Source organism: Pleurodeles waltl, chromosome 9, assembly GCF_031143425.1.
Source record: "Pleurodeles waltl isolate 20211129_DDA chromosome 9, aPleWal1.hap1.20221129, whole genome shotgun sequence".
In the NCBI taxonomy this organism is placed as follows: domain Eukaryota; kingdom Metazoa; phylum Chordata; class Amphibia; order Caudata; family Salamandridae; genus Pleurodeles; species Pleurodeles waltl.
Genome location: NC_090448.1, coordinates 324461539 through 324489021, shown reverse-complemented (window position 1 = coordinate 324489021; position 27483 = coordinate 324461539). Strand labels below are relative to the sequence as shown.

At 45.6% G+C, this 27483-nt stretch overlaps 1 protein-coding gene across 2 annotated transcripts in view; it reads right to left on the bottom strand.

Annotated features, from left to right (window-relative positions):
* Positions 1 to 27483, bottom strand: part of RBM6 (RNA binding motif protein 6) — a 1032809-nt gene that overhangs the window by 135075 nt on the left and 870251 nt on the right. For both annotated transcript variants that reach the window (XM_069206836.1, XM_069206837.1), the window contains one exon: positions 6959 to 7108. In XM_069206836.1, coding sequence (XP_069062937.1) covers positions 6959 to 7108 — 150 coding nt within the window. The remainder of the gene's footprint in view (positions 1 to 6958; positions 7109 to 27483) is intronic.

Here is a 27483-nt window from a genome sequence, read left to right as displayed (position 1 = left end):
TGATAGTAGTAGTAGTTCTGTGAACCAGTGTTGTCTGGGCTATCACGTAGCAATCAAAATGATCTAACACAGCTTCTTCATTTTCATGAGGTGTCTGGGGAAAAAGTGATCCGAAGATCCCTGACCATATGATCGAAAATGCGTGCCCTCAAAACCCTCTTTGAGGGTGCTAGTGAACCTAAAATTGGCCTTTCCAGTTCTCGCGTCGCAGAGATCTAGTGTGGCTTGCCTCATTTTTGGAAGTTTTTTGTTTGTGGCAGCTTTTTTTTATTCTGCTCAAGGTATCTGCCAAACTGTTGTTTGCACCTGCCATTCTGCCCATGATGTTATTTCATGTGTCCAAGCTTATTCCCAGATTCTCTGTGTTTCCTTGGCTAGGACCAGAGACCTTGTGCCCCCTTGCTTGTTCAGGTAGTGTATGCTGGCTGTGTTGTCTGTGCGTATTAGAACTGATGATCCCACTATTCTTGGCAGGAAAGCTTAGAGGCCTAATGAAATTGCTCATAGCTCTAGGAAGTTTATATACATTTTCCTTTGGCTCACGGTCCCTTTGCCACTTATTTAGAGGTCCTGCAAATGAGCACCCCTACTGCTCAGGGAAGTGTCTGTGGTAATGACAGGCGGGTATTTGGGATAAGAATGTTAGTCCTGATGACAGATTGTCGACCTCTGTCCACTAGAGTAGAAACGTCATCATGGTCGGTGTGATATTGATGAGATCTGCGAAAGAGTCTTCTATTTGAATCCATTGCTTCCTGTAGAGGACTCATTCTCAGGCGGGTAAAGGACACCAGTGAGATGGCAGAAGATATCATCCCTAGAAGTGATTTGAAAAGGCAAACTGAAATGGACTTTCTTTTCGATAACCTTTGTACTAATATTATGAGTCTTCTCTGTCTTTCGTCTGATTAAGAATGCCTTGTCTTGGAGTGTATCAAAATTGTTCCCAGAAACATTAATTTCATTGATGGATGGAGGAGTGATTTCCGATAGCTGATGGTTAAACCCAAACTTTGGAACAACCGCAGCCAGGCCGTTGCTGCTTTTGACGCTTGATGGGCAGTTGGTGCTTTAATGAGCCAACTGTTGAGGTACTGGAATAACTGCAAACCTTTTTGCCTTAAGTGGGCTGCCATCTGGGCTAGACTTTTCGTAAAGATGTAAGGTAGGACTTTGAATTGATAGTAAGTACCCTGAATCTGTGGAATCTTTGATGTTTTGGATGAATAGGAACATGAAAATATGCCTTCAGTAAATCTAAGGTTGCTATGTAATGTCTGTGATTGAGGAGCTGCAGGATGTTTTGAAGGGTTAGCACCCAAAAAGACATATTTTTCAGGTATTTGTTCAACCTTCGTAGATCTAAAACGGGTTGCCATCCCCCTGATTTCATCATTATTAGGAAAAACAGAAGGAGAAACCCATTCCTTTTTGAGTGTGTGGGACTTCTCTTATTGCTCCCTTCTGCGGCATAGCTAACGCTTCTTTCTGAAGCAGATGGTGAGGAGGTGGGTGTGCTCCCTTGATGTGGTGGTCGGCAGAATCTGAATGAATTATACAGTATGTGATATATATTAAGAGATCCCATACTCATCTGTCTGAAGTTATTTGCTGCCACTGATGGGAATAGTTGGAAATTCTTGCTCCCACAGGTTGATCTGTAGAGGGTGCAACCGTCACTTGTTGCTTATCTGAGATGCTTGCTTTCTCCTTGGTGGTTGTTTGGTGTAAGCTGCTGCTGGGGGCAATCTACAAGGTTGGTTGGGCCGTCTATACGTCTGCTGAAAGAGCTGATAATGCGTCCCTCGAAAAGGCACTTCCTAATCTGCAAGGTACCCAAATACCTTGCTGTGTGTGTGTCCGCCTTTACTGCTTGCAAAGTGTCATCAACGTGCTTGCCAAACAGAGCCTCTCCGTCTGATGGCATATCCAAAATTTTCTCTGCACTTTAGGCCTGAATGATGTGGCTGTCAAACACCCTTGATGCCTAAGAACCGCGAACACTGCCAACTGTCTGAATCCTGTTGAGGATATATCCATCGCACAATCAATTAACTCTGATGAGGTTCTCTCTCCTTCCTGCCAGATTTTCTTTGCTACACCTTTATCATCTTAAGGCAGAACATCTATATATGCTGTGATGTCTAACCAAATTTGTCAAACATATCTGCCAATACGGGTAGTTTACTGGCTGCTCCAACCATTGTTGTGGACATTGTCGAGAACCTTTTGCCTATATTATCAAGGCACCTGCCTTCTCTGTTAGGAGGGGTTGATACTGGTGTTGGGGGATTCTTGGACCCGCTCTGGGCCGCCTGTCTCACCACAGAATATGGTTTTGGATGTCGTATCAGACACGCAGGCGAATCCTCAGGTCCCTTGTACTTTTTATAAATCCTTGGCAGAACAGATGAAACTGTGAAAGGATTTCTCATAATGTTTATGTCTTCCTCCCAGATGTAATCCACTATTGGGATAGGTCTAATAGATATTGTTTGCAGTCCCTTGAAATCACACAAGAAGCAATCGGATTAATCATTAGAGGCAACTGAAATCATTTCACTGTTCTCTCCATGAGACTATAGAGACGTCTGATATCATCCGGTGCAGAGTCCACTGGTTGTGGCCCGGTGGAGAGGGTGTTGGTATGAGATCATCATTCCATTCGCTGGAAGTTGAGTGATTATCTGGGATTTCCCCATTCTCCCTGTCCTCAGCCGAGGAAGATGGTTCGTCCACAGGATGGTTTACAATGTTAGACACTGGAGCCATTCTATGAGTTGCAGGTGGTGGCATAGGGCAAGGAGTTCTTGGTGTTGGAGCTTGAGGTTGATGTATTGAAGAGCTTGATCCTGCAGGTTCTAGGAATGGTTTATAATAGTCCTGTAACATGCCCTGTAGGTCTTGAACTAGGGCTATCAGAACCTGAACCATACCTTCTTGAGAAGGAGGTTGAACGAACTGTTGAAAATGCTTTACGTACTGTTTAGGTTTTTCTATCTACTATTGATTTGGTTCATAGCATTGTTCGTAGTAGTTCACCTCCTCCTCCTCCTGTTATTTAACAATAAGCTCGGAGGGACTGTGTGCTGCTTCAAACAAACCATCATCATCTGAGTCCTCTATATCCTGTAGATGGCTTGGCAGCATAGGAGATACCTTGCTAGGTGAAGTGTGCTCTGGCCACAACATTTCTTGAGTTGCTTTATCAGTTGTAGAAGGCACCAACAACCATCTTGTTGTCAGGTAAGTTCTCAACTGCAATGCTGGCTGCTTCGGTGGTGGTGGTGGTCTTACCATCGACAATGGTGTTTTTGCCAAAGGCTGTGACGTCATCAAAGGTCTTGCCGATTAAATTGTCAACACACTTGTAGTGGACTGTGTCGTTAGGCTTGCCGGCGACGGCGTTGTGGACGTTGAGATGGTCGTCATTACTGTTGTCATCATAGCCAGTTTTGACGGCGATACTGTCGTCGATGGCATCTTTGCAGCCAGTCTGGCTTTCACATTGATTTTTTGGGAAAGGAAAGCCAGTTTCAAAGCAGGAGTTGTAGGCTCTGATCTTGTGGCTTTTGTGGAGTTTTTCCCTATCTCTGTGTGTAAAACAAATTTGGAAGAATCATGGTGAGTCTTTATTAAAGGCTTTCTTAGGCGCCTCAGGTGACCTCTGGTGAGACCTCTCCCTTTTTGCTGACTTATCCTGTGAGTGTGTGGAATCCTCACTATCCTCTTCAGAAAGAACAGACTTTCTTGATTTTAATTTCTGCAGCCACAATACCTGTCACAATGTCTATCTTTAAGAGTTTTGGAAGAAAGGGTTCAACTGATCGCACAGTTTTCTACCTTGTAGGCAGGAATAAGGCAGTAGATGCATTCCTTTTGTGGCTCCTCAGAGTGTAGCCTCTTTTATCCACAGGTCCCAACAGGGACTGAAAAGTCCTTTCCTTATGGCTCTGACATATTGGCAGTCTCTGATAAATGAAAGCTTAAAGTTATCTTTGGGTTACTCAAAACGTGGCCGCTGAACAACCGAGGAGATCTCAGTGGGCCTCCCTTCACATGATGTAGGAAGTGTTCTAGAGGGTGCTGTTGCCTGATTGGCCCAAAAGTTTCGTTCTTTATAAATGATGTGGATAAGCTAATCAAAGTAATATTTTGGAGCCATTATAAACTATGTGTACTATTTTTACTGCTTTAGAAAGTACTGTGTGTAGGAAGCTTGCTTTCTATATAGTGGACCAAAAAGAGGTACACTGTGCAAAAAGTCCAGGCAAACTCCCAAAGGTATCACAGAGGCACAAATGACAAACCAAATGCTCTCTTTTGTGGTAGTGTGGGCGAGCAGTTAGACATATCAGAAGCTATTGCGAAGCATTTAAGGCACACACATAGGCAGTAAGTGAGACACACACACACACAATAAGAGTTTTCAAAAGTTTTTAAAAGTCAACAGTGCATTTTTCTGTAGCTCCAATGCTACTTTATGGGGGGAAAAAAACATACACTGTAAACAAATACTTCATAGCAACTTACAGGACCACTCTTCTGGACTTAAGGTGAGTACAGGGCAGGGCCCTAGGCCACACCAACGGCACTAGGGCAGCTGGGTGCAGTTCAGCGTCGGGTGCACTGTGTAAGTCTATGGGGATCAGTCTGGTCACAAAGATGCTGCAGGGTTGGTCTGAGAGTCCAGTCCAGGTGAACCACAAAGAAGTTTCAAGTCTTGCGATGCTCGGGGACAGAGGGATACCAGAAGTCCTGTTCTCCTTGATCTGTGGCGGCCAGGTGCAGAGGTGGTTTGGACTGTCGGGTTTCTGCCACCGGTGGCCATCGTGGTGGAGGGGCCCACAGAAACAGGCTGCAGGTGTGGACTGGGGGACTAGTTCAGCCGAACCAACAAATCGGCTCCGGTCTCTCAAGTCCAGGGGACGTAGAGACGCCAGTGGTCCGTTTCTCCTTGGTCCGGGGTGTCCGGGTGCAGTGGACCGTCGGGTCACTGTTACCAGAGGTGGTCGCGCTGGAGGGGGGTCTGTAGAAACAGGATGCAGATGCAATCAGGAAGTCCTCAGAGGGCAAGCCTCGGGTGGGCTTCATCTCTGGGGAGCCAGAAAATCATTCTGGCACCGTTGGCTCTCTTAAGGCTGGGCTAGGCAACTCAGATGCAGCTGTGCTGTCCGGCATCAGGTTTTTGGCTCTCCCTGTCCTCATAGTTCTTTTTTTGACACCTGCAGATTCAGGGAAGCAGTTCCTCTGCTCCAAGGGAGATCTTCTTGGAGATTGGCCAAAGAGCTCTCTTAGGGTGCCACTTGTACCCTAAGTGGCAAGGGGAGAGGGCTTCCTACCTAACCCAGGTAAAGATTTTACATACAAAGATTTTGCCTTTCCATCCAGTGTACACACAATACCTAATTTCCTTTTCTTGGAGGTGAGTAAACTCTTGCCATTCCTGAATGTCTTGGTTGCGTAGCGCATGCAGATATTGCATTTTAAGGTCTGGTTTATGCGAAAGAGCTTTTGATTTGACTAAAATAATATGTCTAACAAAACAAGCACTGACAAAGCCAAAAGGGTGGAGACTGACACCACGCCTATTGACTTTGACAGTGCTTGTTTAAGGTTGTGGCTCGGCTGGAGGCAATTTCATAGGAGGATTGTATGTGGACATCATCTTTGCCCCCTAAGTAGCACCAGAGCTTAATTTGCACCAGTGTTTACTGGTGCTCAGTAGCATCATTTATTTTTAAACTCTAGCACTTATTTAAGAGGTTCTATGACACAGTGGTGTTGCATGCCTATTGTTTCGTAGATCACATCAATGGAGTGCTTAATTATTTAATGGGCTTTTAAAGAATTATACTAGGAGCACTTCCATGCCATCCCTACAGGTTGAGGTGACTGGTATAGTCCAAAATGTTCTACATGTTTGAGTGTGATCATTTCTCAGTTAATGGTGGCACTGGTACTCAGTAGCTGTGGCTGAAGCTGAGTGGGCTGAGCTGCAGATGACACCTGCAAAATATCTTGGGCCAGGGAACTTACTTTCCTGCTGGTGCTGGTCCTGAAGAGAAACTGTGTGGCTTTAGATAGCGTGTCAGCAGTGGCTTGAAGTTTGCTTTTCCTTGGGCCCACCCTTCCCACAGAAACAAAAAAAGGAGAGATTTACTTACTATTCTGAACGTGGGGCTTAGGAAAAAGGTTGAAGCCAACAATCCCAGGATAAAGAGTGAACATTTCAGTAAGTGTTCTGCCAGCACCACTCTAGAGAGTTCCCTTACACATGACTTGCAGTAAAAAACCTAAACTGTGAGCACTTCGGGGTGCAGAAATGTGTGCCTCTTCTTGTTAACGGCCAGAGTCTGGATCACAGGTGCTTAAGGGACAATATTAAAGACTGTTTTTGTGTACTGCTTTTTTTTTATTAGCAATATTAACAGAAGATTGAAAGCCTTGGGCGAATCTATGAAGGACCGAAAGCTGCAGAACACTATTACCTTCAATAGTGCTTTAAGTTAAAGAATGGGTGGTCCAGCTGCACCAGGATAATGATACAACTCATTGTTTGTTACAATACATTACACTATCCATTTATATCAGCACATGGAATTGCAGCAGACCACGTTATCCATTTATATGCCAAAAAGGCCACTGTACTGTCACTCTGCTATACAAATCAGAAGTATTTTCATTAAAAAAGGCCAACTCAAAGCTAGCTTGCCAAGGCTCTTTTCTTAGTAATATGTTAGATATTTCCGTAAAGGAAATACTAGAGTAATTCAATTAAACTGCATCGAAAGCCAGAAAGCAAGAGACAGGGGATTTAAATAATATACAAGCAAAATAAAAGGAAAACATTACAAATGTCAATAACAACAAGAACGGGAAAACACTGTCACTGAACTATGCAACATGACTTTACACTACTTTACCAAACAAAATGAATGTACAGACAAAAGCTTACCACAGGAGGTGGAGGAGGAGGAGGAGGTGGAGGAACAGGTGCAGGTGCAGGTGCAGGGGGTGGTGGTGATGCCTCTTTTTTCTTAAACACTGGTAATAATGGTTTCTTAAAGGGATCTTCAGCAGGAGGTGTCTCATCCTCAGAATCATCCTGCAATGTATGGAGTTAAAAAATTGATCATACTGAATTCTCTCAATGAGACATGCGAGAGATATTAAACTATAGACTCTATATATGATGACAAAATACAATTTAAATGCATTTGTATACACTTACATATAACAGAATTACCACAGGAAATGTTAAGAAGAATGTAACATCATTCAATTTCATTCATCGAAGGGGGATGCTACCCAGAGCTTATGTTTGTTAGCATTTATGCCTGTATTTCACGTGACAAAGTAAGCAGTAATCATTTATTAATGGACACCAAAATAATTTGATCTACAAATACACTCTGGAGGATGGACACTTAGCCTCCTTCAAAATGTCCATACAATAGCCATGAAGGACATTCGAATATACATATTGCAGGGGTTTAGAAGCTATGCAGCCAAGATAGAAAAAGATCAGGGATACAAACTTGTGAATCAGACCTCCTGTGTGGTCGTCCGCTGGCTGGAAGAGGTCAGTGAACCCCCATTGCATGTGCCAGTATTAAGATGTCAACAAGAAACAGATCTTGGAGAATGTCAGCTTTATGATGTAGACAGTAAGAGAGGTATTAGTGGAAATGTGTAAAGAAACTTCTCTACCCAATCGATCTAAAGGACATTCTACTTCATTGATGGTGTCTGAACGTGAATTTCTGGGATTTTTCATTTCCTATACCAATGAACAAAGTAATCTGAGGAAAACCACAGTCACAGAAAATATCTCATAGCTGATCACGTTAGTGCCTACTCAAAGATTTCTCAAAACATTCAGGAGGAATTTATGTCTGCTTGGCACATTGTAGGTGAAATGTAGTTACCTGGAGGTCCTGGCTTTGAAACACTTCCAGATCATATGTAGTTCTACAGCAATGTTATACATTTTTGTCCCTCCTTGTCTATCTGACGTTTGTCCTGAAAGCTAGTAGGAAAGATTTGAAACCTGGATGTGCTATTCTGAGCTCCAGAAGGTTGACCTGATGAGACATATTTTTGAAACTACCATCCTTGTGCTTGCAGATGATCCAATGGAACTCCACAACCAATCAAGGCAGTGTTTACCAAGGCTCTCTTTTGTTTGAATGTCCTGGTGAAATGGAACTTGCTTCATTATTTTTTTCAATTGATTCAACCGGAAGTAGGATTGCATCACAGCTGAGGCAGGAGTCAAAATGCTCTCCAAACTGCTAGATTATTGGCATAATTCATCTTCCATGTTCTTCCGAATGGCCATATGAAAGGGTGGGGGTGGGGGGTTGGGGTGGGGGGGGATATTAAGTAATACCAGAAAATGTGAGAAGACTACTGCAATAAGAATGAGATTTGACATGCCAATGAATGCACTGTCCTTTGAAGACACGTCAGACTGACAGAAGGCAGTCTCTCCTCCAAAGGATACACACTTGTCTCCTAAGTAATCACTACTCTGCCAAACAGCGAATGGATTGACTGATAACTGACATAAACTTGTCTAGCATGACATGCCAGCCTAGACAGTGCAGAATGTTCACAGTTGTATGGAACTACTAAAGTGTTTGTTGAATCACGGTAATTATGAGCCAGTCATCCAGATAGGGGCAAAACAATATTCTCATATATGCTAATGATAAAAAATGAGCTCTTTACTCTGCCTTTTTCGTTTTGGAAAAAGACTGACTGCCACAATACATTCATTCCAACGGCATAAACACACAGGGTTGCCATAATTAAGTACTACAAATCACCATTTAGGGGAAAAAGGGCACAGCTGAGTTTTTCTTCTACTATAGCGCAGCACACCATTGTGGTGAAAGGTTGGTTGTACTACCACAACGTAGATCCTGCACTGAGAAAGCTCTACCATGAAACATTTTCCTCAATGGTGGGAGACCTCCAGGAGATGGACCCCGGGGTGAACATGGAAAGATGCACTGAAGCAAATACAGTGGCAAGGGAAGTTCACCAGAGAAGCTCCACTTTCTGTTGGCATGCTACTCCTCTTGGTGACTGCTCTACTAGATTTTGAAGAATGGAATTGACTAGGAATAATACCTTTAGAAGCTATGAACCATTTACAGAACTAAACAAGAAATACGGACTCTGGATCTCAAAATTCTATACATATTTACAATTTTGACATATAATATCTTCCTACATTGCCCATTTAGAACAAGTGCCGGACTTTAGTTCCCTTGAAAAATAACCCACCATGGAGAAGGGAAAGAAGATTTCCATTGTACATAGATCATTAACACACACTATACTTTTAGTTGCCCCAGAGAAGCATAGGGGTGTTATCTGGGCCCTCTGGAAGAAACAGCGTGGCAGGAGGCACTTATGCCACCCAGCGAAATCACAACTACAGCTAAATTTAGGCTGACACATTTTACCTATCTACAACAAGATAATTACACAAGGGTGAAGTTATGCTCAGAAACTCTTTAACTGTCTCTCCCCAGTGCCAAACTGAGGATGGGGACCTTTTTCATAGAGCCTGAATCTGTAGTACTCTGAGAAGGTTTCTGGGGATCGACTGAACATACTTGCACTGAAGCACTGAACAGAGGCTTATCTCGTACACATGCGAATAGTGCTGCTGAACATCCTGATCCATTTAGAAACCCAAAAATATTCCTAAGACTGGGACCTATCGTCACGAAGGGAGATATCGCTGAAACCTCGAGACGTCAGATCCCTTAGCACCACCAAATAGAAAAGTGTATTAGATGAATTAAGAATATGTTAAACACTTTTATAGGAAGCAAAAGCGTGCTATTAAAAACACTATAAGATATTGGGGCTTGGCCTATTAGACTAAAAAACACAATGTGACACATTGCTGTTTGTTTAAATTGGGTAAATATGCTATAAATTAATGCATTATTTAGAAATATTCACCCTGAAATGTTGTAAGGGCCTTCATTATTTTACTGTGTCTATTTAAAAAATGTCAATAAAAAGAACACTATCAAAAATTGAAATTTTTAAAGGAAAAATTGTATTATATATGTCATTTATAAAAAGTTCTCCGGCTTTTGCATATGGGTGTGGCTATTCATGCTTGTGGCTATCAATGAAAATGCCATGAAGAGAAACTGTGAAAGCTACTGAATATCAATGAATGACTCCTATCTGTACGAAAGTGCTGCACAACACTCACTGACATGAAGGATAAATACCTCCCTATATTTGGCTATTTTACTCGTCAAATGGCTATGACAGGAAAAAGAACTATGATAGTAACTTCTGGAATTAAGAGAGAGTTCAATTTTCATCTATTTTCACCAGGACAGAACCATTTGCACTGGGAATTAAAAACATTTTTTGCTTAATATAGTGCTAGTATGCCAGTATGCTTAATATAGTGCTATGATTGTGGAAATAGTTGTCAAAAAAAGTTAGGTTTAATTGTGACTAATAATTTTGAACAGGAATGTGAGTGTTGTTCTCTGTAAGAAAACGTCACAGCGTGCTTTCATGAATGGTTGGACTACATGAAAATGATCATATGGCATGACGATGTTTTGTTCAATATAGTTAATGAGATAGTAAGAGCCCAAAAAAACAGGCCTGAGAGGATAGGACGAACAGACTACTGTGTACAATTTATAGGTATGGATTACAAAAAAGGGAGGCATTTCCAGCAGTTTATTCATGATTTCTGCGAGATGAAACATGCCACAAAGGCACTGAAAAATGAAGTGGCGTTCAGCCTCAGAACATAGAGATGTCAGAGAATTATAGGTAACATTGAATCCTAATTATCATTAACTGCTCAGGTTTATTTCTATGAAAATCCATATTGTCCATACTAAGAGCAGGTCAGTCACTACATCCTTCACTAAAATGTCTTATTTAAAGATCCTGTCCCACTGCATAATATCTGGAGTACATAAACAAACCTCCATTGGCTCTTTAAAGATTTCAGTGACATACCTTGTCATGTTTATAAGCACTGGCTAGTACCACACTGCCCTCTCCGTCTTAGACAACAATTCCACTAGCAAATCCTCCTACTCTTGCATGAGGAGTAGCTGAATTTGGTGGTGCTCCGATGCCTTCTTTATAACAGCATGGTATGCAGTGGTAATGTCTGGAGGCAATGCCTTTACAAGGCAGTGCTCTAGGCTCACATGATCTAGAGGGTGGAGTTAGTAGTCCTCCCATGGGTCACCTATATCACTTAGTGGCATGGGCTCTGAATAAGTGTCCTGGGGCTCATAGTGACTGTCTCAATCAGAGACTATGTATGAACAGTGGGTAATTGGAGGATATTGTGACACAGGGCAGTAGGCTGCAAACTGATTATACAGGATAGGAGGAAGCTTCTCTGTTCCTCTGATACTACCTCTACGCTTCTTTACTGGAGTGCCTATGATGGTTCTGGATCCTCAGTGCGTATTGGGCGAGCAACGATTTTCCCAGAGAATGGATGAACGTAAATTTAGTGCTGCTTACTATTAGGGACCTTGGGCGACTAAATCACTGGAGAGTACTCAATCTTTACATATAGTGATTCTTCAGTGCTGGATTCAGGGGGCTTTCAAAGACAGTTTAGGTGTCAACTTCGGCTTCAGGGTGGGCTACTCTTCTCTCAAAACCGACTTGGATGGAGCCAAGGCTCAGTGCTTTTGTCAAGAGGCTTCTCTGGGGCCAAAATCGTTTTTCCGTGCTAACCAGGATAAGAACCGCAGGTAGGACCAGAAAGTTGGTGCATCTTCTAGCCCAGGCTCAAGACTGGATGCCCAGCTCCCTTAGGAGTGGTGGTGCGTTTCTTGGTAAAATGGTTTTCGAGGTTGAACCCTGGAGGGCTCCCAAGGTGTTGGGTGAAGAATTGGGAATTTAGAAGCTGTCTTTGTCCTGGACCCTTGCTTTCGGCTCCTTTTAGACAACAAGGTCCACAAATGACAAAGCATCCAGTATTTGTACTTGTTGGGCTTGCGAAATGCTTGACAGCTCTTCACCTTCTTTGAAGTTGCCACCGAGATCTTTGAGACCAAAGATGTCAGACACATCAGGGCCATAGTGAGCCACGGTGATTTTCTTTTTCTTAAAGGTTTTGCTCCGTACAATCTGCTTCCTCATGCACTTGAGGGTGGCAGGGGTTGTACACACTATGGTGCTCTATCCACAGGAACTTGGTGTTACACATTTGGGTAAACATGTACTGGTATATTCTCCATATCCCTCACCCTACAGAGTCACTCATAAGACCAGAGTCTAAGTGATGAAAAATGAAATGGTTACTTACCAGTGCGAATAGTTTAGCAGCTTGAAGCATTTTCTGGATTCATATGCTGTGCATTATTCTGCCATCTCGTGGTTGGGTCCATCATCTTCTTGCTAGTGCTATTTTTTTTTTTTTTTTTTGCTATTGGGTGTCGTCTGTAGCCATTTTGTGCTATGTCTATCCTGTTATGACGTCAGATGTGCATCATGGAGGTCTCTGCATGTTGCTTCCATCTTCAGATACTTTTTTCTCTTGGCGACTCCTCTTGTCCTTCTTGACTTTCTTTACGTTTGTTTGTCTTTTTGGTATCACAGTATCTTCCCCTTTTTGTCTCACCTCATTTCCTGGGGTGGTGGATGGTCGTCTGTGAATCCAGAAAAGTCTTCAAGCTGCAGAACTACTCCTATTGGTAAGTAATAATTTCGTTCTGCAGCATGAATCCTTGTCTGGACTTGCATGCTGTGCATTCATTTTGTAGTGGTATCAGGTCACTCATGGGGCAGTATTAGAATGAGCTTGAGCTTGCGAACAGAAGTTTTAGTACTCACTGTCCCACATGTGCCTCTTTGCTTATTTGGATGTCTACTCATTAGTGTCTTGTGAAACTTTGTACTGATGTTCATGTGGCTGCCATACATATGTCGCTTATGGGCAATCAACTCCTGTTTTTCCTTGTGGAATGCACTCTGAGTCTTGTCTCCAAGCGCACGTTTGTACTATCTGTCTTGCAATGGTGCCCTTCGTTATTGGTGAGCCTTGGATTCTGAAAATGATACGAAGTCCTAGCTTCTCCTTGTGACCTCCTATATCCTTTCTAGGTAATATATCACAGTCCTGCACACATCACGTGCACAGAGTACTCTCGTTGTGGTTTTGGTTGTTGGAAGAAGCCTACCAATTATATTGCTTGGTTCACATGGAACTGTGATATCTTTGGGAGGAAGCGTGGGTTGGTCTTCATGTTTACTCTGTCACTGTGTATTTGCAGGTAAGGTTGGTGGTGCTATCCTTTTTGCACCATCTAGAATCTTTTTTTGTATCACTGGTGCTGTGAAAACACTTCTCTCCATTTGTCCTCTTTTATAAGCCGCTATTGCTTCCAGATGAACCTTTAATAATGAATATGTAAAACCTTCTTGTAAAAGATGTGTTAAATATTTTAAAATAGTTTTTTCTTTTGTGATTTTCTTGAGTAGCTTATTTGTAACATACCAAAGTTGGAATCTCTTCCATTTTTCCATATAACATTTTCTTGTTATTGGTCTTCTTGCCTCCTTTAGCACAGCCATTGTATTTTCTGGTAACTGCAGGTGACCGAATTCAAAGTCTTCAGGAGCCATGCCGTTAATTTGAAATATTCTGGTGCTGTGCATAATACTGTTCCCCTTCCCACTGATAGCAGATCCTGTCTTCTTGGTAGTTTTTGAAATCTTTCTTGAGCTAGTTGTACTATCTCCGAGTACCAAATCTGCCTTGCCCACTGCAGTGCACATGCACAAGGATACATCTTCCTTTGGTATTAGAAAATATGTTGAATAATTTCACCTTGATGATTTCTTGATTTGGCACCAATTCTATTGCTTGGCGGACTAACAATTCTTTGACCTCCTTGAGGAGCTGATTTATTTCCTCATATGAATTAATATTTTTTTAGACCCCTTGTTGGAGGGTGTAAGGAAATGCCTCCTTGGCATGGTTGCCCCCTGACTTTTTGCCTTTGCTGATGCTATGTTTACAATTGAAAGTGTGCTGAGGGCTGCTAACCAGGCCCCAGCACCAGTGTTCTTTCCCTAACCTGTACTTTTGTATCCACAATTGGCAGACCCTGGCATCCAGATAAGTCCCTTGTAACTGGTACTTCTAGTACCAAGGGCCCTGATGCCAAGGAAGGTCTCTAAGGGCTGCAGCATGTCTTATGCCACCCTGGAGACCTCTCACTCAGCACAGACACCCTGCTTGCCAGCTTGTGTGTGCTAGTGAGGACAAAACGAGTAAGTCGACATGGCACTCCCCTCAGGGTGCCATGCCAGCCTCTCACTGCCTATGCAGTATAGGTAAGACACCCCTCTAGCAGGCCTTACAGCCCTAAGGCAGGGTGCACTATACCATAGGTGAGGGTACCAGTGCATGAGCATGGTACCCCTACAGTGTCTAAACAAAACCTTAGACATTGTAAGTGCAGGGTAGCCATAAGAGTATATGGTCTGGGAGTTTGTCAAACACGAACTCCACAGCACCATAATGGCTACACTGAAAACTGGGAAGTTTGGTATCAAACTTCTCAGCACAATAAATGCACACTGATGCCAGTGTACATTTTATTGTCAAATACACCCCAGAGGGCACCTTAGAGGTGCCCCCTGAAACTTAACCGACTATCTGTGTAGGCTGACTAGTTTTAGCAGCCTGCCACAAACCGAGACATGTTGCTGGCCCCATGGGGAGAGTGCCTTTGTCACTCTGAGGCCAGTAACAAAGCCTGCACTGGGTGGAGATGCTAACACCTCCCCCAGGCGGGAATTGTCACACCTGGCGGTGAGCCTCAAAGGCTCACCTCCTTTGTGCCAACCCAGCAGGACACCCCAGCTAGTGGAGTTGCCCGCCCCCTCCGGCCAGGCCCCACTTTTGGCGGCAAGGCCGGAGAAAATAATGAGAAAAACAAGGAGGAGTCACTGGCCAGTCAGGACAGCCCCTAAGGTGTCCTGAGCTGAGGTGACTCTGACTTTTAGAAATCCTCCATCTTGCAGATGGAGGATTCCCCCAATAGGGTTAGGATTGTGACCCCCTCCCCTTGGGAGGAGGCACAAAGAGGGTGTACCCACCCTCAGGGCTAGTAGCCATTGGCTACTAACCCCCCAGACCTAAACACGCCCTTAAATTTAGTATTTAAGGGCTACCCTGAACCCTAGAAAATTAGATTCCTGCAACTACAAGAAGGACTGCCCAGCTGGAAACCCCTGCAGCGGAAGACCAGAAGACGACAACTGCCTTGGCTCCAGAAACTCACCGGCCTGTCTCCTGCCTTCCAAAGATCCTGCTCCAGCGACGCCTTCCAAAGGGTCCAGCGACCTCGACATCCTCTGAGGACTGCCCCTGCTTCGAAAAGACAAGAAACTCCCGAGGACAGCGGACCTGCTCCAAGAAAAGCTGCAACTTTGTTTCCAGCAGCTTTAAAGAACCCTGCAAGCTCCCCGCAAGAAGCGTGAGACTTGCAACACTGCACCCGGCGACCCCGACTCGGCTGGTGGAGATCCGACACCTCAGGAGGGACCCCAGGACTACTCTGATACTGTGAGTACCAAAACCTGTCCCCCCTGAGCCCCCACAGCGCCGCCTGCAGAGGGAATCCCGAGGCTTCCCCTGACCGCGACTCTTTGAATCCAAAATCCCGACACCTGGGAGAGACCCTGCACCCGCAGCCCCCAGGACCTGAAGGACCGGACTTTCACTGGAGAAGTGACCCCCAGGAGTCCCTCTCCCTTGCCCAAGTGGAGGTTTCCCCGAGGAACCCCCCCCTTGCCTGCCTGCAGCGCTGAAGAGATCCCGAGATCTCTCATAGACTAACATTGCGAACCCGACGCTTGTTTCTACACTGCACCCGGCCGCCCCCGCGCCGCTGAGGGTGAAATTTCTGTGTGGGCTTGTGTCCCCCCCGGTGCCCTACAAAACCCCCCTGGTCTGCTCTCCGAAGACGCGGGTACTTACCTGCAAGCAGACCGGAACCGGGGCACCCCCTTCTCTCCATTCTAGCCTATGTGTTTTGGGCACCACTTTGAACTCTGCACCTGACCGGCCCTGAGCTGCTGGTGTGGTGACTTTGGGGTTGCTCTGAACCCCCAACGGTGGGCTACCTTGGACCAAGAACTGAGCCCTGTAAGTGTCTTACTTACCTGGTTAACCTAACAAATACTTACCTCCCCTAGGAACTGTGAAAATTGCACTAAGTGTCCACTTTTAAAACAGCTATTTGTGAATAACTTGAAAAGTATACATGCAATTTTGATGATTTGAAGTTCCTAAAGTACTTACCTGCAATACCTTTCGAATGAGATATTACATGTAGAATTTGAACCTGTGGTTCGTAAAATAAACTAAGAAAAGATATTTTTCTATACAAAAACCTATTGGCTGGATTTGTCTCTGAGTGTGTGTACCTCATTTATTGTCTATGTGTATGTACAACAAATGCTTAACACTACTCCTTGGATAAGCCTACTGCTCGACCACACTACCACAAAATAGAGCATTAGTATTATCTCTTTTTGCCACTATCTTACCTCTAAGGGGAACCCTTGGACTCTGTGCATGCTATTCCTTACTTTGAAATAGCACATACAGAGCCAACTTCCTACATTGGTGGATCAGCCTTGGGGTACAAGACTTTGCAGTTGCTGGACTACTCAGCCAATACCTGATCACACGACAAATTCCAAATTTGCAATTTGAAATTTTTCTAAATTCTTAAAAGTCCTGCTAGGGCCTTGTGTGTTAAGTCCCTGTTTAGCATTGTCTTTTAGAGTTTAAAAGTTTGTTAAAAGTTTGAAATTAGATTCTAGAAACAGTTTTAGATTCTTTAAAAAGTATTCCAACTCTTAGCAGAATAATGTCTGATACAGAGATGCAGGTGGTGGAACTCGACACCACACCTTACCTCCATCTTAAGATGAGGGAGCTAAGGTCTCTCTGTAATATAAAGAAAATAACCATTGGCTCCAGACCTACCAAAATTCAGCTCCAGGAGCTGTTGGCAGAGTTTGAAAAAGCCAACCCCTCTGATGATGACATCACAGAGGAAGAAATTAGTGACTTGGAGGCCAATGTCCCTCCTCCAGTCCTAAATAGGGAGAACAGGACCCCTCAAGTCCTGTCTCCAACTGTGTTAGTCAGAAATAGTGAGTCCCTCACAGGAGGGTCCCACATTTCTGAAATCACTGAGGATGCTATCAGTGAAGATGACCTCCTGTTAGCCAGGATGGCCAAAAGATTGGCTTTAGAGAGACAGCTCCTAGCCATAGAAAGGGAAAGACAAGAGATGGGCCTAGGACCCATCAATGGTGGCAGCAATATAAATAGGGTCAGAGATTCTCCTGACATGATAAAAATCCCCAAAGGGATTGTGACAAAATATGAAGATGGTGATGACATCACCAAGTGGTTCACAGCTTTTGAGAGGGCTTGTGTAACCAGAAAAGTGAACAGATCTCACTGGGGTGCTCTCCTTTGGGAAATGTTCACTGGAAAGTGTAGGGATAGACTCCTCACACTCTCTGGAAAAGATGCAGAATCTTATGACCTCATGAAGGGTACCCTGATTGAGGGCTTTGGATTCTCCACTGAGGAGTACAGGATTAGGTTCAGGGGGGCTCAAAAATCCTCGAGCCAGACCTGGGTTGACTTTGTTGACTACTCAGTGAAAACACTAGATGGTTGGATTCAAGGCAGTGGTGTAAGTAATTATGATGGGCTGTACAATTTATTTGTGAAAGAACACCTGTTAAGTAATTGTTTCAATGATAAACTGCATCAGCATCTGGTAGACCTAGGACCAATTTCTCCCCAAGAATTGGGAAAGAAGGCGGACCATTGGGTCAAGACAAGGGTGTCCAAGACTTCAACAGGGGGTGACCAAAAGAAAGGGGTCACAAAGACTCCCCAGGGGAAGGGTGATGAGACAAACAAAACTAAAAATAGTAAAGAGTCTTCTACAGGCCCCCAAAAACCTGCACAGGAGGGTGGGCCCAGAGCCTCTTCACAAAACAATGGGTACAAGGGTAAAAACTTTGATCCCAAAAAGGCCTGGTGTCATAGCTGTAAACAGCATGGACACCAAACTGGAGACAAGGCCTGTCCCAAGAAAGGTTCCACTCCAAACTCCCATCCAGGTAACACTGGTATGGCTAGTCTCCAAGTGGGATCAACAGTGTGCCCAGAGCAAATCAGGGTCCACACTGAAGCTATTCTAGTTTCTGAGGGTGGGGTGGATTTAGCCACACTAGCTGTCTGGCCGCCTAACATGCAAAAATACAGACAGCAACTCTTAATTAATGGGACTAGAATAGAGGGCCTGAGGGATACAGGTGCCAGTGTCACCATGGTGACAGAGAAACTGGTTTCCCCTGGCCAATACCTGACTGGAAAAACTTACACAGTCACCAACGCTGACAATCAGAGAAAAGTACATCCCATGGCAATGGTTACTTTAGAATGGGGAGGGGTCAATGGCCTGAAACAGGTGGTGGTCTCCTCAAATATCCCAGTGGACTGTCTGCTTGGAAATGACCTGGAGTCCTCAGCATGGGCTGAGGTAGAACTAAAAACCCATGCAGCAATGCTGGGTATCCCTGAACTGGTGTGTGTGAAAACAAGAGCACAGTGCAAGGCACAGGGTGAACAAGTAGAGCTGGAGTCTGGAAGAATGGCCCAGCCTACCAAGAGAACAGGAAAGTCAGTTGGGAAACCAACTACAACACAGCAAAAGAAAGGGAACCTCTCTTCTCAGGAAGAAGTTCTGCCCTCTGAGGGAACTGAGCCTTTGGAGCTTGAACCTTATCAGGTTGAGCTCTTAGGCCCAGGGGGACCCTCAAGGGAGGAGCTGTGTAAGGGACAAGAAACCTGTCCCTCTCTTGAAGGCCTTAGGCAGCAAGCTGCTGAAGAGTCCAAAGGCAAGAAAAATGGAACGCATAGGGTCTATTGGGAAGATGGACTCCTGTACACTGAGGCCAGAGACCCCAAACCTGGTGCCACTAGGAGAGTGGTAGTGCCTCAGCTGTTCAGGAAGTTCATCCTAACATTGGCCCATGACATTCCCCTTGCTGGACATTTGGGACAAACCAAGACGTGGGAGAGGTTAGTCAACCACTTCTACTGGCCCAATATGTCCAACATGGTTAAGGAGTTTTGCCTCTCCTGCCCCACCTGTCAAGCCAGTGGTAAGACAGGTGGACATCCAAAGGCCCCCCTCATTCCACTTCCAGTGGTGGGGGTCCCCTTTGAAAGAGTGGGTGTGGACATAGTTGGTCCACTGGAACCTCCCACAGCCTCAGGAAATATGTATATCCTGGTAGTAGTGGATCATGCTACCAGGTATCCTGAAGCTATTCCCCTTAGGTCGACTACTGCCCCTGCAGTAGCCAAGGCCCTCATTGGTATCTTTACCAGAGTGGGTTTCCCTAAGGAGGTGGTGTCTGACAGAGGTACCAACTTCATGTCAGCATACCTAAAGCACATGTGGAATGAGTGTGGAGTGACTTATAAATTCACTACACCATACCATCCACAAACTAATGGCTTGGTTGAGAGATTCAACAAGACATTAAAAGGCATGATCATGGGGCTCCCAGAAAAGCTCAAAAGGAGATGGGATGTCCTCTTGCCATGTCTGCTTTTCGCTTACAGAGAGGTGCCACAGAAGGGAGTAGGATTCTCACCCTTTGAACTTCTGTTTGGTCATCCTGTAAGGGGACCACTTGCCCTTGTTAAAGAAGGCTGGGAGAGACCTCTCCATGAGCCTAAACAGGACATAGTGGACTATGTACTTGGCCTTCGCTCTAGAATGGCAGAGTACATGGAAAAGGCAACCAAAAACCTTGAGGCCAGCCAACAGCTCCAGAAGTTTTGGTATGACCAAAAGGCTGCACTGGTTGAGTTCCAACCAGGGCAGAAAGTCTGGGTTCTGGAGCCTGTGGCTCCCAGGGCACTCCAGGACAAATGGAGTGGCCCTTACCCAGTGCTAGAAAGGAAGAGTCAGGTCACCTACCTGGTGGACCTGGGCACAAGCAGGAGCCCCAAGAGGGTGATCCATGTGAACCGCCTTAAGCTCTTCCATGACAGGGCTGATGTGAATCTGTTGATGGTAACAGATGAGGATCAGGAGGCAGAGAGTGAACCTCTCCCTGATCTTCTGTCATCAGACCCAAAAGATGGCACAGTAGATGGAGTGATCTACTCAGACACCCTCTCTGGCCAACAGCAAGCTGATTGTAGGAGAGTCCTACAACAGTTTCCTGAACTCTTCTCCTTAACCCCTGGTCAGACACACCTGTGTACCCATGATGTGGACACGGGAGACAGCATGCCTGTCAAGAACAAAATCTTTAGACAATCTGACCATGTTAAGGAAAGCATCAAGGTGGAAGTCCACAAGATGCTGGAATTGGGAGTAATTGAGCGCTCTGACAGCCCCTGGGCTAGCCCAGTGGTCTTAGTCCCCAAACCTCACACCAAAGATGGAAAGAAAGAGATGAGGTTTTGTGTGGACTACAGAGGGCTCAATTCTGTCACCAAGACAGATGCTCATCCAATTCCAAGAGCTGATGAGCTCATAGACAAATTAGGTGCTGCCAAATTCTTAAGTACCTTTGACTTGACAGCAGGGTACTGGCAAATAAAAATGGCACCTGGAGCAAAAGAGAAAACAGCATTCTCCACACCTGATGGGCATTATCAGTTTACTGTTATGCACTTTGGTTTAAAGAATGCCCCTGCCACCTTCCAAAGGTTGGTGAATCAAGTCCTTGCTGGCCTGGAGTCCTTTAGCACAGCTTATCTTGATGATATTGCTGTCTTTAGCTCCACCTGGCAGGATCACCTGGTCCACCTGAAGAAGGTTTTGAAGGCTCTGCAATCTGCAGGCCTCTCTATCAAGGCATCCAAATGCCAGATAGGGCAGGGAACTGTGGTTTACTTGGGCCACCTTGTAGGTGGAGGCCAAGTTCAGCCACTCCAACCCAAGATCCAGACTATTCTGGACTGGGTAGCTCCAAAAACCCAGACTCAAGTCAGGGCATTCCTTGGCTTGACTGGGTATTACAGGAGGTTTGTGAAGGGATATGGATCCATTGTGACAGCCCTCACTGAACTCACCTCCAAGAAAATGCCCAAGAAAGTGAACTGGACTGTGGAATGCCAACAGGCCTTTGACACCCTGAAACAAGCAATGTGCTCAGCACCAGTTCTAAAAGCTCCAGATTATTCTAAGCAGTTCATTGTGCAGACTGATGCCTCTGAACATGGGATAGGGGCAGTTTTGTCCCAAACAAATGATGATGGCCTTGACCAGCCTGTTGCTTTCATTAGCAGGAGGTTACTCCCCAGGGAGCAGCGTTGGAGTGCCATTGAGAGGGAGGCCTTTGCTGTGGTTTGGTCCCTGAAGAAGCTGAGACCATACCTCTTTGGGACTCACTTCCTAGTTCAAACTGACCACAGACCTCTCAAATGGCTGATGCAAATGAAAGGTGAAAATCCTAAACTGTTGAGGTGGTCCATCTCCCTACAGGGAATGGACTTTATAGTGGAACACAGACCTGGGACTGCCCATGCCAATGCAGATGGCCTTTCCACCAGGTTCTTCCACTTAGAAAATGAAGACTCTCTTGGGAAAGGTTAGTCTCATCCTCTTTCGTTTGGGGGGGGGTTGTGTAAGGAAATGCCTCCTTGGCATGGTTGCCCCCTGACTTTTTGCCTTTGCTGATGCTATGTTTACAATTGAAAGTGTGCTGAGGCCTGCTAACCAGGCCCCAGCACCAGTGTTCTTTCCCTAACCTGTACTTTTGTATCCACAATTGGCAGACCCTGGCATCCAGATAAGTCCCTTGTAACTGGTACTTCTAGTACCAAGGGCCCTGATGCCAAGGAAGGTCTCTAAGGGCTGCAGCATGTCTTATGCCACCCTGGAGACCTCTCACTCAGCACAGACACCCTGCTTGCCAGCTTGTGTGTGCTAGTGAGGACAAAACGAGTAAGTCGACATGGCACTCCCCTCAGGGTGCCATGCCAGCCTCTCACTGCCTATGCAGTATAGGTAAGACACCCCTCTAGCAGGCCTTACAGCCCTAAGGCAGGGTGCACTATACCATAGGTGAGGGTACCAGTGCATGAGCATGGTACCCCTACAGTGTCTAAACAAAACCTTAGACATTGTAAGTGCAGGGTAGCCATAAGAGTATATGGTCTGGGAGTTTGTCAAACACGAACTCCACAGCACCATAATGGCTACACTGAAAACTGGGAAGTTTGGTATCAAACTTCTCAGCACAATAAATGCACACTGATGCCAGTGTACATTTTATTGTCAAATACACCCCAGAGGGCACCTTAGAGGTGCCCCCTGAAACTTAACCGACTATCTGTGTAGGCTGACTAGTTTTAGCAGCCTGCCACAAACCGAGACATGTTGCTGGCCCCATGGGGAGAGTGCCTTTGTCACTCTGAGGCCAGTAACAAAGCCTGCACTGGGTGGAGATGCTAACACCTCCCCCAGGCGGGAATTGTCACACCTGGCGGTGAGCCTCAAAGGCTCACCTCCTTTGTGCCAACTCAGCAGGACACTCCAGCTAGTGGAGTTGCCCGCCCCCTCCGGCCAGGCCCCACTTTTGGCGGCAAGGCCGGAGAAAATAATGAGAAAAACAAGGAGGAGTCACTGGCCAGTCAGGACAGCCCCTAAGGTGTCCTGAGCTGAGGTGACTCTGACTTTTAGAAATCCTCCATCTTGCAGATGGAGGATTCCCCCAATAGGGTTAGGATTGTGACCCCCTCCCCTTGGGAGGAGGCACAAAGAGGGTGTACCCACCCTCAGGGCTAGTAGCCATTGGCTACTAACCCCCCAGACCTAAACACGCCCTTAAATTTAGTATTTAAGGGCTACCCTGAACCCTAGAAAATTAGATTCCTGCAACTACAAGAAGAAGGACTGCCCAGCTGGAAACCCCTGCAGCGGAAGACCAGAAGACGACAACTGCCTTGGCTCCAGAAACTCACCGGCCTGTCTCCTGCCTTCCAAAGATCCTGCTCCAGCGACGCCTTCCAAAGGGTCCAGCGACCTCGACATCCTCTGAGGACTGCCCCTGCTTCGAAAAGACAAGAAACTCCCGAGGACAGCGGACCTGCTCCAAGAAAAGCTGCAACTTTGTTTCCAGCAGCTTTAAAGAACCCTGCAAGCTCCCCGCAAGAAGCGTGAGACTTGCAACACTGCACCCGGCGACCCCGACTCGGCTGGTGGAGATCCGACACCTCAGGAGGGACCCCAGGACTACTCTGATACTGTGAGTACCAAAACCTGTCCCCCCTGAGCCCCCACAGCGCCGCCTGCAGAGGGAATCCCGAGGCTTCCCCTGACCGCGACTCTTTGAATCCAAAATCCCGACACCTGGGAGAGACCCTGCACCCGCAGCCCCCAGGACCTGAAGGACCGGACTTTCACTGGAGAAGTGACCCCCAGGAGTCCCTCTCCCTTGCCCAAGTGGAGGTTTCCCCGAGGAACCCCCCCCTTGCCTGCCTGCAGCGCTGAAGAGATCCCGAGATCTCTCATAGACTAACATTGCGAACCCGACGCTTGTTTCTACACTGCACCCGGCCGCCCCCGCGCCGCTGAGGGTGAAATTTTTGTGTGGGCTTGTGTCCCCCCCGGTGCCCTACAAAACCCCCCTGGTCTGCCCTCCGAAGACGCGGGAACTTACCTGCAAGCAGACCGGAACCGGGGCACCCCCTTCTCTCCATTCTAGCCTATGTGTTTTGGGCACCACTTTGAACTCTGCACCTGACCGGCCCTGAGCTGCTGGTGTGGTGACTTTGGGGTTGCTCTGAACCCCCAACGGTGGGCTACCTTGGACCAAGAACTGAGCCCTGTAAGTGTCTTACTTACCTGGTTAACCTAACAAATACTTACCTCCCCTAGGAACTGTGAAAATTGCACTAAGTGTCCACTTTTAAAACAGCTATTTGTGAATAACTTGAAAAGTATACATGCAATTTTGATGATTTGAAGTTTCTAAAGTACTTACCTGCAATACCTTTCGAATGAGATATTACATGTAGAATTTGAACCTGTGGTTCTTAAAATAAACTAAGAAAAGATATTTTTCTATACAAAAACCTATTGGCTGGATTTGTCTCTGAGTGTGTGTACCTCATTTATTGTCTATGTGTATGTACAACAAATGCTTAACACTACTCCTTGGATAAGCCTACTGCTCGACCACACTACCACAAAATAGAGCATTAGTATTATCTCTTTTTGCCACTATCTTACCTCTAAGGGGAACCCTTGGACTCTGTGCATGCTATTCCTTACTTTGAAATAGCACATACAGAGCCAACTTCCTACAGAGGGTATTTCATAAATTTTAACCAATAACGGAATTGTATTGTGTTTAAAACCCATTTGTCTGAGGTATTTTCCTCCACTCCTGGAGAACATTTTACAATCTTCTACACACTGGTGTTTTGTGATGGGTCTCTGATTTTTTTCTGTTTTTTTACACAGATGGTACGTATGATATTGTTATGGCTCCAGTGCAGTCGTTTGTTTGCAGGAGTTGTACCTCGTGTGGCTGACTGTCCTTCTCTTCTAGCTCATCCTCAAAAGGAATCTCTCCCTTGTTGCTGGTATTGCCAATTTTGTTGTGCGGAAGTGGCTTGAGTGCCACTGTTGAAGCCTGGATGTGAACTCTCCGACTAGAAGCTAACCTTAAAGGCTGGCCTTCTTGCTTGGAAAGATCTCCTTATTCTTCCACGAAACTCCAATGCGCCCATGAAATTTGCAGTTTCACTGTCCTTTTTTTTAGTTGATTCAGGCTTTCATCGACACAGCTCCAGAGTAACTGTCGGCCATTAAAAGGAGTGTTTATTATGTTTGCTTTGATCTCAGGTTTGAAACCTAAAATTCTCAGCCAATAGTGATGTCATAGAGTAACCATCATTATTAGCTGATGGCTAGACATGTCTGCCACATCCACCACAGATTTTAAGCAAGTACTTGCTATATTCTTTCTGCTTTTCCCCAGATGTGTTGCCCTCTTTTTATATTGCTCAGGGAGATGTTTCATTAATTCTCCTATTTCCTCCCAATGTTGTTGGGTGTGTCTACTGAGTAAAGCACTGGAGTTGGCGATACGCCATTGGTTTGCTGCACTCAGTTCCATCCTCCGACCCATGAGTTCCATTCTTTTACTTTCTTTATCTGGGTTGGCCCTGATGTCGAATGGATATTGACCCTTTTTCTTGCGGTCAACATTATTATTGAGTCTCCTGGGACAGTGCCCTTAATGTATGCCGGATTTTTTGAAGAGAACATATTTCTTTTCAGCCCTTGGAGTGACTGCTATACAAGTAGCTTCCCTGCTCTGATCAAGAATACTGGAAAGGATCAGCAGATACTGATTTCTTGCTTGACATGGCAGCAGTGTTTCTAAGAGGAAACATGACTGGGGTTTGTCCTCTTCCAATTGTACTTTAAACGTGTCTGCCACATTTTAATGAAAGTACATGCCAATATCATCTGGAGATGTGTGTTTGGATGAATATCTCTCTATATCCTCTTCAGGAGAATCTCCCTCCAAGTCTTCCTACTGAGTTTCCATGCAATCTCCCGCTTATGAAGGCTGAAACATAACTTGAGCATCTTCCACCTCATAAAAGAGTTCCTCTTCTTCATCTTGAGACTCAGGTGTGTAAGGGGGTCATATTTTCTCACTGTCTACTTCAGGAAACTCCTTTGTCTTCAAGGTATTTTGAGGGATTCTTATTCCTCAAAACTTTTGTCAAACTCTTTTTTCTTTTGTATCAGGGCAGCCATTTCACCTTCGAGCTGCTTTCTCTTCAATTCAATTCAGGCAGCCCACTCATCGGGACTGTTCGACAAGTGTTTTCTTTTCGATGGTGAAATATCCTTTGTCTACTGTTGAGACTAGGAGCTTCACTGCCCCATTTGTGAGTCGTGGTCTTTCAATGACGAAACATCTTTAGCCCTTCCATCTTTCGACGAAACATGCTTTTCCTGGATTTTTTCTCCACCGGAAGTCCCCTTAAGGGCTCTGTGGAACTCCCTTTCATGGGGCGTGCCTGCGGACGTTTGATTTCTTTGACTCAGGTGTCTTAGCAGAAGTTAAGGATTCTCTTACCTCCTTTTGGTTCTTCTTCAACCTCGATGATCTCCTGATCACCCTAAGTAATTTCCTCTTCAGCTGCCTCTGTGACATTTTCCTCCTTGTTGCTGCAAAGACCCAGATCTCAAAGAAACAGTGTTGATTTTCAGCCTTGCAAAGCGTGGTGAGCCATTTCTCTCTCACCTTCAGGGTAAACATGGAACAGGCGTTACAATCTTCACTCTGGTGTTCGACAGGAAGGCAAAGATTACACACTGGATGCCCGTCTTTCTGGGTGTATATGCGATGCAAAAACATCCAGACCCAACGGCGGAATAAAGATGACGAACTAAGGTGGGAACATCTGGAGTAAGTACAACAACAGCACAAGAGGACACCAAATGGTGTTTATGTCGACGCCCACCAACAAAGGAAGGTAGAAAAAGAAGTCAGACTAAAAATCTGGTGATATAGGCCCTCATTACAACCTTGGCGGTCTCACTGCCAATGAGCTGGCGGTGAAGACCGCCACATTTTGAGTGTGGCGGTTTGGCCTGTGCAAAACCTCCACGTCCTCCCTGGTACCCCCAGGGCGGTTGGTCAGCCAGGCCGGAGATCAGCATCTCTGTCCCGGCGGTCCACCCAATACCACCGGCGGTATCACAAGTCCCCTTTCCGCCAGGGATTTTTGCTACAAAATCCTGACCCAGCATTCACATTCACCCACACACGCATCGCCATCACCACAATTACACACAGACACACATGCAGACGCTCCCCCTCCCTCCCCCCTATTGATGACACTCATACACACACACTCATTCATCCATTCACACACCCCACCCCCTCCCCTTGCAGAGGACACTTACCTCGTCTAATAAGGTACTCCTCCCTGAGGGGACAGGACCCAGCACTTCCACCACCAGCAGCGCCCCGCCATCAGGACGTTGCCAGGCCGTATTACAGGTCGTAATACAGCTGGCGGAGTCCTTTTGGTGGGACGGGCCTGGTGGTGGGACCGCCTATGCGCCTCCGACCGCTAGCGCGACTACTGGAGGATTTCCACCCAAATTGCGGCGAAAATCCTTCAGTACTCGTAATAATGCGGTCTTCTGGCGCCTGTGGCTTCAACGGTCTAAGGAAAAGATCTCCAAAGTCATATTGAGGGCCATAGTAGGAAATTCCAGACCCAACCGCTAGATGGCGGAAATAATGCACAGTATGTGAAGCCAGAAAAAAGTCATGCTGCAAAACTATGTTGGATGATGTTGAGGATCCATTTATTCTGCTTCTCACTAGTGTTAT